We start from the raw sequence: 11942 nt of genomic DNA, 5'->3' as shown, positions 1-11942 counted from the left end.
CCATTATCAATGGGCAAAATAGCGATAGTAGAATAAATTTAATCGTAGCCTTACAAATTGATCAAATAGATATTGATGTTGATCGTTTGGCAAGGATGGATCTTATTGAAGATGAGATCGAACCCTAACCAATCCATCACTGTATTGTTCCAAATTCATGACATTTCTATTGTATACTTTGTCTTTCAATAACCATATGAAGATATATTTTTCAATATATTACGTTGTTGTAAGTGCATGTAGTGGGATTTTGTAATGGTTTGTAAACACTGCAATGCACAATGACATTTTTAAAACTTAATGGTTTTCTGTTTTGAAAAGAAATGGATTTCTGTAGTTAGGCTCTGTGTCGCGTGTAACAGAGCGTGTATTATGACAGACTTAACGCGCAAATACACGCGCCCTCACATGCAATTATACACGCGCTGTTACATGCATGTATACACGCGCTCGATATTGCTGTAAGTATAAACGACCATACACGCGCCCGTAACTTTTCGCGTGTAATGGACGCATGTATGGCGGCATTGTGTTGTAGTGCAAGTGTATAATATAGATACAATAGGATGAGAAAAAAAGAAAAAAAAGTACAATTGTACATAGGTACAACAAGATGAGGAAAGACGTCATCTCATCTGATACCCATCATCTTCCTAAGGAATAAAAAATACTCCACTGAGAAACTTTTCATGAGAAAATCGGCAAGATTCTAGCCAATTGAGATCATGACAAGATCAACAATTCTATCCTCAATGATCTCATGAATGAAATGATATCTCACCTCAATGTGTTTTGTATTTACATGGATGATCAGATTCTTGGCTAGCTTGATAGCACTAAAAAAATCTAAATGTAGTGTAGGGATAGCATATATCAAGCCAAACACCCTAACTAGATGGCCTCCTTCCAAGCCTCAGTGGCTACAATATACTTGGCCTTTGTAGTAGTGGAGAGGGCCATGTATTTCTACACTCTTGACATCCATGAAACATCACCTCCAGCAAAATTAAACACATAGCCAAAAGTGGACTTCCTATTGTCTACATGTATTGCATAGTCATGTTCAGTGTACCCCACAACTCCTATATTCTGGTTGCCATAACAAATGCATATATCAGTAGTGCCCTTTAGGTACCTCATGATACCTTTTATGGCATCCCAATGCCTCTTGCCAAGTATAGCCATATACATGCCACAACACCAATTGCAAAAGTAATATCTGGATGGGTGGCTATCATGGCATACATAAAACTGCCCATTGTGGATGCATAGGGAATCTTGGCCATCTCCACCTTTTGGTAATTTATTTGCAGACAATCAACCTATGATACCTTCACCTAAGAATGCAATGGACAATCAATAGGCATCATATCCTACATACGAAAGCGCTCAAAGACTTTATGGATATACTCCTTCTATGATGACAAATAGAGTAGTCCTTGTTGAGACATGTCACCCATAATGTGCATACCAAGTATATGAGATGCCTACCCTATATCTTTAATCTCAAAGCTCTTTTTGAGTTGAGCCTTAAGAGCATCTAGCTCATCATGAGCTTTCCTTGCCAAAATCATGTCATCCACATAGAGTACCAAAATCAATAATGAACAATCATGGGCTTTCTTCGTGTACAAGCATGGATCCATAACACTATTACTTTAGCCTTGTGAGATAGCATAAAAGCATCAAACTTGCCGTACCATTTGCTAAGTGCATGCTTTAGACCATAAAGACTCTTCCTCAATCTGCACATTAGGTGTTCCTTACCTAGCTCTGTAAAACCCTTAGGATGCTCCATGTATATCTCATCATTCAAGTCACCATGTAAGAAAGCCGTCTTGAAATCCAACTGATAAAGTTCCAAGTCAAGATGGGCAACCAAAGCTAGGACTAAGTGCATGATAGTCATCTTGACCATAGGAGAAAATACTTCATCAAAGTTAACACCATGTTCCTACTTAAAATCCTTAGCAACCAATCTGGTCTTAAATGCTAGCATGGGGTGGCTAGGGGTACTTTTAAACTTGTACACCCACTTACAAGGCAAAGCCTTGTTGCCATTAGCCAAGGAATCCATATCCCATGTATGATTCTTGTGCAATGAGTCAATCTCAGACTACATAGCCCTCTCCCAAGAGTGATATTCACCCCTATGCATAGTCTTATCATAGGTGAAATGCTCTCCTGCATTTGTAACCAAGACATAATCCATGGAGAGCGTATAATGGTTAAGAGGTCATCTATCTCTAGTAGAATACCTTAAGGCAGGCTATGCTTCCTATTCAACATCCTAGCCATGAGCATCGGCTAGTGGTGCAAGCTCTCTAGTTATTGTACAGGAGTGGGGGGGCTCCACCTCTTGAAAGAAAAATGTGTGCATCTCAACCACTTTCTTAGGCTTTCTATGCATATTGTCTTCATGGAAGATTGTATCATGATTGTGAATGAGTTTCCACACCTAAGGATCTGAAAGACAGTGCTAGGTAGAGGTGCCCTTACCCCCAACACACTTGCATCAAAGTAAGTTTAAGTTTTAGATTATAGCTTATCTAAGCATGGGTACTATCAGTGTAGTAATATACAGGTGTCTAGGTAGAGATGCCTTTACCCCCCACTACACTTGCATCATAAGACCAACAAAGCTTACCATAGAAGCATCAAATAATGTGCTTCCCTATTTTATGATAGTCTATGGACTGTTATAACCGTCCAAAACTAAGGTTGAATGCTCAAACCGAATGCCAAGAGTGGAAGGATCAATGTCAAGAATCAAAACCAAGTAAATAAGTGCTTATATAGTTGCCCAATGAAGAAGATATGCTATATGACATGAAAAACATGAGCTACTACTAAAAAAGGACCTATTCCACAGAACGTCATGTTGCACAAGTAGAGTGAGGGCTATGAGAGGCTACTCCAACTTGCTCAAGAAGGCTCAAACAGTGCCCAAGAAAAATGCAACCAATAGAAAGCTTGAATGGAGTGGCTACTAGGGCTGCCAACAAAGAGATGAGTGATGTAAGTATTCAAATAGAGCATTCTGAATGAGTGGCCGGCCTTCCCTTTGTTCAAATGTCACTAAAAGAATAAAGAATAAAGTGACAGTGATGGGCGCGTACCGCCTACAACATGCAAGCACAAGTACTATCAATATAGTAATATTCAGGCGGCTAGGCAGAGGTGCCTTTACCCCTAACACACTTGCATCAAGTAAGTTTAAGTTCTAGATTATAGCTTATAAAAAAGGTATTGGGAGAGAGAAAGGAAGAGCCTTAGGGGGACCCGGGGGGGGGGGGTTTCCTTATAAGTTCCCTAATGACTCTTGATTGCATGGATCTTAGTCATGCAATGCCTAGTAGAGTTCAATTGAAGTACCTCGACAAGTCACCCATAGACACTGAATGTAAGTATGTGTGGAGGGTCAAGAGTATGAGAGGAGCAAGGAGGTCCGGATCCCAATTTCATTTTCGTGTTTATGTTTGATATTTCAATTATCCGATCTGCAAGATAGTAGGTTGCCAGAGGAACCAACTTACTACATTGTCATAGAGCCCTTTCATACGTAGACACTTTTCGTTCAAAAGCTACATTGATGAACAATGCTTGCACACCTATAGCCTGCTTATACTCCAGTTGCGGGTTGCATAATTGTTTTTTTGCAACTAAATTCAGTGGCAAAGCTAGCAAAACTTCATCAACGTTTACAAATGAAGAGCCGACATGGTCGAGTGTGACGTGTTGAAGAGTGCACACCAATTAGACATAGCAAAGAGAACGCCAGTCAAGCGCACACTACTACTTGGAAAAGGAGCGACAGAGTAACTAGACAAGTACAAATAATGAAACTGACAACATAAATGGTTCTATAATTTGTGTTTAATATGCAAGGCGATCCTTTCATGATTTTACTACTTGAATTCGTAGTGACTTGACGAAGCGATAGACGAGCTGGAGGAGTCTCACCCAGACACTTCAGGTTAGATGGAACGTGGTGAGTCTATCAGAGTTATGTAATCCATTGTTTTTAAGGAGGCCAGAGGGAGGGGCATCTAAAGATTTAAGAAAGTAATTAGTAGCTTACACTAATTAAGCTGCCTGAGCGGCTGGTAATTGGAGGTGCGCGAGATGGGGAGTGGCCGTTGCAGCTACAATGGCCTCACAGGTGGAGAGCTCCAGCTTGTGTGCGAGGGCATCAGGCAGGCGTGCGAGCAGGTTCTTGGAGGCGTAGCTGGCGGTGTAGAGGCCGTGGCGCATGCCAGCGAAGTGGAAGGAGAGGTTGCCGCCCAGCCAGTAGGTGAGGCTCTGGATGTAGGCATCCAGCTCCTCGCTTACATGCAAGGAGGAATCAGAGCCGCTGCGGATGTACAGGACAAGGCGCACGCACTCCTCATCCATCTCCTTGACGAGCTGAGCAACGTCGAGCATGATTTGGTGGAGGTCGGGAGGAGTTACGACGGTATCGCTAGCAGCAGTGGAGGCGTCGACGGACTCCTTGAGGCGATTGTAGTACAGAATGGAGACGAGGTTGAAGAAGTCACCGTCTTTGTATTCCTTCTCGAAGGAGAGAAGGTCGTTGAGCCAGCAGATGTGGTAGAGCGTGGCATCCCTGAGGCGCAGGAGGAGCGGGTGGGCCAGCGTGGGTTCATCCAGCTCAATGCCCAGTGCGAACTCGATGAGGACGTCGCAGGCTCTCCAGCAGCTGGAGTCCCTCCGCAGGCGCTTGTACTCCTCTATATTGGCCAGGCGCCCGCTCTGCCGATAGCCGACCTGGGTCGCGGTGGCCCGCAGGAAGTCGCGGAAGGTTCCTACGAAACGCTGCTGCTGGCCCACCGGCATGCCGCTTCGCAGATCCGACCACACCTCACGCGCCGACTCCTCGATGAGGCGGATGGCAAGGCGGGGTCGTGCCGAGAGCTGTGGAGAGCTAGCCGCTACGGCTGTTGCGGACTCCTCATCCTCATGATCCTCAAGCACAGCCATGATCCGCTTCGCCAGTAGCGCAGCGGCAGAGGAGTCAGCAGCCATCTCCTGGGGCTCGTCGAGCAGGTTGTCCACCATGTGCAGCCACGCCATGAACTTAATGATGGCCGGCATGCGCGAGCTTAGACCGTTGGCATACGACAGCGTCACTAGTATGTCGAAGCGCGACTTAAGGGCCACGCTCTCCGCGAAGCCGCCGCCTTCACCGGCGCCGTCCAGCAGCATCTCACCGAAACGAGACAGGAGCCACTCCTGCGACAGCTGCTTCAGCTGGAGGTAGTCCGGGTGGATTGTCTGCGAAGGAAAGGAGCATTGCACCTCAGGCAACTCCACGCTCGTGATGGACTTATCGAGGGGCAGTTCCGTCAGCCCCATCTTCTGCACCGGATCTGCCGGCAGCAAGAGCTTGGCTATGCCAGAGAGCACGAACGAGGACGTGATCGGCGCCATAGGATTATATCAATAGATGGTGAATGTTGATAGGAGATCTGCCCGCTTGGTTTTAGTTGCTATAGCTAGCAAAACCTGTAGCTAGTGAGTATATTGGCCGCCCGTCCAGTAATGTCTGTCGAACGGGGCGAAGCTTGAGGATAGAAACCAGAGCGATTTACCTGATTAATACCGGAGGCCTGCTGCCATAGTGCCATTAGCACGGGTTTTTATACGATATGGTGTATGCAGCCGCACCGGCCGAGAGACGAATGGGTCAAATATTTGTGACAATAGAACGCGAGTGTGCGTGACCTGTAGGGGCGTTTCGGCACATGGCCAGATCGACCATGCACCTAGTGCAGCGACTCATACTTCAAGTTTGCGCCCTTCAAAAATGACTCCCATTGCCTTCTCTTTCAAAGATGCTTTTTGAGCACTTAAAAAAACTGATCATAGGGAGCTTCGTGTCGTTACGAATATGCTTTGAAGATTGAGAACTGAGGGTTTGAATTGCGCTTGTCAATAATCGCCTTTTGAAGTTGAGGGCCGAGGGATTGAAATTCTTGCACGATTTAAGACAAACGTTACCCCTTTTTTAATATTTTCGATATCCAGAGGTCATGGAGGAGATCGGCTCCACAGCTTGTAGCTAGTGACATATCCTTATTTTTGTGAAACCTTCACATGATGTATCTTTTTATATCACATCCTTTAGCTAATCCTAGCATATAGTGTTAAATGATTAGGTATTACAATAACAAATTGACATTGTTGAGTGCTTGCACTGTCTGTGTGTGTCCCTCGTGTGTGCATTATTTGTAAACACTCATGATTTATATGTGTACATGTGCATAGGTACGCCTCTCTCTCTCTCTCCCTTTGTGCCCATGATGGTAGGCATGAATACTTCTATGTGTTTACACATGTGTGTATAAACAACACATACACACGCATGCATCATGTTTAGATGCGTCCAAAATATCTAACTATTTAGTTAACAATCGTATTGGGGCAAAAAAAAAAAGTCTAAGATGTCCAAAATGCCTTCAATTACAATTGCACATCAAAAAACAATAACTAAGCGGAATCCAAACCTAGCACAATTATTTTGTATCGATACTAACAAGTATACATACTTATTAAAGGGCTTCAAAACCTTCAATGAACAATATGAGATCATGACTCATAGTTCTTTTTATGACAACAATATATCCCATGTGTTTGGAGAAACATACATATGTTTAATTCATTCATGTATACTTAATGTGCATGATTCTATCAAAGTGAGGGAGATTTTTATTACGATCCCAAAAACACATAGACCCCCAACGAGAGAGAGAGAGAGAGAGAGAGAGAGAGAGAGAGAGAGAGAGAGAGGGAGGGAGGGAGAGAGGGAGATCCATCCTTTGATGTCATATTGATTGCTCCACCGCTTTCCTAGTTTAGAGATTGCCAACTTGCCAAAATCACACTAAACATGAACTATGTTAAATGTGTTGCATGAGAGAAAGGGTATGCGTGTTTTGAATAAGTGTGTATGGAAGAGAGAGAGAGAGAGAGAGAGAGAGAGAGAGAGAGAGAGAGAGAGAGAGCATGTGTGTGTGTGTGTATGTGTGTGTGTGTGTGTGTGATTGAGAGAGAGAGAGAGAGACAGAGAGAGAGAGCATGTGTGTGTGTGTGTGTGTGTGTGTGTGTGTGTGTGTGTGTGTGAATTTATATGAAATGGAGCATATGTTTCTTAATAATTTAAAAATTTAAAGAAAATAAGGCTTGGAAAGTTTTTGAGCGCCTGCCATGTAGGATCACTTAGTTTAGGTAGATTCCTTAGTAATAAGTATCATAGATTAATAGATCATATGCATTGATCTCCTTTTTATATTTTCTCTCTCAACCTCTCTATATACATGGCTTGCTATGTTATTGATGCATATGACTCTTACATGTAAACATACTTCCAAGTAACCCAAGATAAGGGTTTTGTTGCCTCTAATTCCATATGATAATAGCATAGCAATTTTGCTTCAGTCCAATGTCACACAATAATAATCCCTCTTAGGCAATGAACTATGTATAACCACATAATAATTAGTGATAGATATAAAATTTCATGTAAAAGTATACCCATGGTAAACACTTTGTATTTCTTATCTTCATTTTCTTATGCACAAACAATCTCACTTGTTGGAGTTGAATTTCTACTTTCTTGTCTTCTCTTTGTTGTGTCAAATTTGTTGGATGTCATTAATTCTACTCTCTATCTCAAATGCACAAAATTATCTTGTTTGTTGAAAACTTTGCCCAAGTTACATACAAACATTACAATCCAAATCAAGTCACCAAATGTGCATGTGCCAAAGCATACAGGATGCATGTGCACAAACATGTGTACATACACCTTACATAGAATGTCCCAAGATATTTGCATGTGCTTTCAAAGTGTGGATTTACTTGTGCTAGTGTACATATTCCTTGAACTCACATTATAAACCCTTGTAGCCAATGAGTGAACATTCATGGACAATTGAAAAGTTTAATGCATTCGTTCAAGCTTAAATAGATAGAGAGGAACAAATGAACTTTGTTATTGAGACATTACAACAATGGAATATCTTATTCAAACTTAACATGCTCTCTTAAGCTTAAGTAGATAGAGAGGAATAAATGGTATTTGTTATTGAAACATTGAGAGGCCAAAAAAGCATATTCCAAATTCCTAACTATGCCCAAACACCTCTCTAAACAAGACAAAATTGGCACCCTCCTTTAGATGTATGATGAGATATGCACATTGTAAAGCTTCTTCATTGCATGGAAGACCATTTTTTTTCAAGGTCTATATTGACACAAGGTTCATAGAAATGCGTGGAAATAAAGGTAATGGTATAAGTACTCCATATCTCTAGTTGCACTTTCTTACGGTTGAGTAGATATTCATATTGAGTTGATCCACTTTAGATAAAGGAGATATCTAGGAGTCCCTCATGCAATGAAGCCCATGCTTTCTTTGGAGTCGTTCATACAACAAGACCCATGCTTTATTAGTCACCAAGAGGGACTTAATCATGACAAGCAAGAGTGCTAGAAGAGGGGGGCCTCCAAAATCTACAACTCAACCTTGAAAGTGGTTTAAGCACTATGTCCTAAGAGAGAGTGGTTGTGTGAGAGGTCAGTCGTCCACTATTAGTCAACTAGATGAGGATCTTATAGCAAGTCTTGCAATTACTTAAAGTATGGGTATGAAAGTAAAAGAACATTTATGTCAAAATTTTAGATTTATCACAATGGCCAATAAAGAGCAAGTCATCACATTGCAAATATATTTCTCATTAGCGGATCATACACATGTCAAAGGTCAGTAATTATAAAAAATAAATCAATAACTAGATAAATAATGGTAAACTTGGTGAGGTGTGACTATGAAATTATGAATGAATATAACAAGATATTCATGTAGTTTAGGTGCATGCTAGTAATGGAGGAAAGAGGAAAAAAAGTGTGAGCTTCAAGTTTGAGATGGATAGAGAGTAAATGAATGTGAAAGATGGTTATTTACATGATACACTATCCTTCTCAGACCATTAAAGCCCCAAAAAAGGATACATACATGTCATAATCTAGACAAGAGGATCCACATTAAAAATTGTGTCTTGCAAGGCCCAATTTCTACGCAGGGGAGAAATCTCGGCCTAGTAGGCAGTTTTGGAAATTGGATAAAGGGCAAGGAGAGTTCGCTAAGTCAAAATTTTCCTTGTCAATGGCTCCTAAACAAAAGGCGAGAGGAGCACACGCGGGATCTTCCACCCGGAGTACGCGAGTGGACAACGCCCCGATTCTTAATGCCTAGGTTCCGATAATATTCCTGCATGAAAAGGATGCATTAAGCATGTTTTTATTTCTTGTAGGGAAATTTAAACGCATTGGGAAATTTATATACTCATTCAATCTACCAAATTTAGTTGCATGTCAAGCATTTACAATTGCTTGCACTTCCGTGGTTAGGGGTAGTTGAAATTCTGAACGTATGGTGCATAAGTAAAAAGACGGAATTGTGTAAAGGCATCTTTGTTGCACCGCGCAAAGGATATGGAATAAACACATAATGCACTTACGTAGTTATTTCCTAGTTGTGACTCATGTATAAAATAATCGTAGACGCCCATTAAATGATGTCCGAATAGTTGCAATGCATGGAAAGGATTTATGTACTTTGCAAATCGCATGCGATGATAATTACATTCTAGGTTGGATTAAGTGCTAAAGGAAGAATTAAGTCAATGATGGTCTCATGGCATTTGCTCATGCATGGAGTTCTTTTATCAAAGTTTGAATGCATCTTCATTAAAAAATATTAAAGCTTTGATTTCGTTGCATCAACATAGGGTTTATAAGAATAGTTCTGAATGTAAATCAATGTCGCATAAGGCAAGGAAAAGAAAAGATCACTATAGATCCTATAGGTGCAAAGAGGTCTATGGTCTTGAATTTGCATATTCGCATGAAATGATGCATCTCACCTATCTTGGCGCAGTTACTTACATCTTTTAGGGGAAAGTACTTGCAAATTTAGAAGAAAATATTTGCATCTTTAAAAGGAAAGATCATCTTAAATCATGGGTTGGTTAGATCAACTAAGTAATTGACATATAATTGAATAGCTTACATGAGAATCATAAAGGTATGATTAGTTAGTATATGACGATCACCTCAATGTGCTAGGTAGGATTAAGCTATGATAAAATTGTGCCTAGTATCGCACTTGGGTTGCCGACTTAATACTTCTTAAAGGTCCTACCCATAGTTACGAAGTGTTAATATTATTTAAACACCGTGCAAGAACGATCTAGGGTTCTCACCCTAAGGATCAATTGACCAAATACTATACTTTCGTATGAATTTAGAAACCCTAGGGCCAAAGCGTTATCGGCCTAGTAGGGTTAGGGTTGGGTTGGGTCAAGAAGACTCCCAAGCCCTTATCTTGATCAATGGTATTAAGAAAAAACGTATGAAGAAAGATATACTCCCACAAGTCAGATACTGACACCTATCTCGTGCTACGAGGTGCAACGCCATATGATCTTGTGTCTAAATCACAAAAAAATATTACTACTCCTTAGACCAAGTTTGGCGAGTCCTAATCACAAATCAAATTTCCTAAGAATTGAGAAGTCGTCCTACTTCAACGCTCTTTCTTGAAGACTCATTTGTCAAGCCAAGGTAACTATGAATTGCCTAGTAAGCAATTAAGTGAGAACAACGAGGTTCTCCAGGATTTATTGACCATAATATATGGAAACCTAAAGTAATGATAATTTGGGTTAAGAGGATATAAACCCTGACCCAAGGAAAAAGGGATAAATAAGCAACTCAACTTATGAAACCCTTGGGATCTTGCCGAGTCTCAATTGATCCTGGATCGAATGCTGGGTGTATTCAGAGAGAAGGATTCATACCTTAGAAGTTGGCCGTACAAACGACCATTGGAATGTTCGTGATTGTACACTTAGGAGCACCGTTTGTACTTTTTTGCTCAAGGAACTAATACTCGAAAAATAACTAATGCTTCAGGTTGAAAGCCTGGAGGGAGAGGCAGCATCAGTTACCTCTGACTGTCTGCCTGACCCTATCCAAGGGGGTTGTTAGTTGCGCTGGGTACATGGACCGAACCCGCCACAAGAGGTCTCTCCATGGGTGCTACTTGGAGCAGGAGGACGCTTGGGTGCCAGGGGAGGCTTTGGCCGTAAATCCCTTATCTCCGGATCCTACACAAGAGGCCGACGTGACTCGAGATGAGATCTTGAGGCCTGCATACTAGTTAACGGGCGGAACTTGGAATAGCGATCCCTGAGGATTGCTAGAATAGCCTTCGGGTAAATTATTGGATGTATTCCAAAGACTGATAAATAAAGATCAAATGTTGAAAAGGAACTTGCTTAACATTGTTTTTCTATGTCAGTGCCTAAGTTACCTAAAGGAACCAGTGTTTAATTGGTTAATTAAGGAAGCTGTTTTTGCTTGTCAAACTAAATGTGGTAGGTAATTAGATAACTAAAGCAACCGGAGGAAAGTGTGGTGCATGTGACCTTGGGTCTGTCCTATGGAAGGGTGGTCGCGGTTGGCCGGTAACTTTTCTCAAAGGAATTAACAGCAAGGTAAACGATGACCTAGAATATTTATAGCTAGAGTCTCGATTTGTGATGTTTTAGGGGAAAGGAATGGGGCTATGCCTTACGGGCAGAGAGGTTGAGCTTCGCATCCCTCTCGTTTCCCATTCTCCTTGAACCAAGTGCAGTATAAATCTGTGATGTTTCTGCATAAGTAGTTCATCTAGGGCTCGACGCTAGTTACCTTCTAGGAACTTGACCATTAGGAAAACCCTGATTCAGGTTAGTCCTAAGTGGGAACGCCCAGAATGCTTCCACTTCATGACAGACTTGGGAAGACCTAGATGCCAAACCCTGTGACATTCCTTGGGAGTGCCGGCGCTTTCTAGACTCTCTTTCTGATGGGCTGCTAAGACATGTCCTACAAGT

The 11942-nt window shown here is 41.7% G+C and overlaps 1 protein-coding gene across 1 annotated transcript; it reads right to left on the bottom strand.

Moving 5' to 3' along the window:
• Positions 1-3865: 3865 nt before the first annotated feature.
• Positions 3866-5781, bottom strand: LOC148011427 (microbial Terpene synthase-like protein 13). Its single transcript, XM_087670548.1, has one exon. The coding sequence runs from the start codon at positions 5428-5430 to the stop codon at positions 4087-4089; it is 1344 nt and encodes a 447-aa protein (XP_087526674.1). The 5' UTR covers positions 5431-5781; the 3' UTR covers positions 3866-4086.
• Between the last annotated feature and the right edge of the window lie 6161 nt (positions 5782-11942).

The sequence above is a fragment of the Lygodium microphyllum genome, chromosome 28, assembly GCF_053477565.2.
Source record: "Lygodium microphyllum isolate KBCC chromosome 28, Lygodium_microphyllum_v1.1.10, whole genome shotgun sequence".
Taxonomy (NCBI): domain Eukaryota; kingdom Viridiplantae; phylum Streptophyta; class Polypodiopsida; order Schizaeales; family Lygodiaceae; genus Lygodium; species Lygodium microphyllum.
The sequence above is the reverse complement of the archived record's forward strand: the minus strand, read 5'-3'. Positions and strand labels throughout refer to the sequence as shown.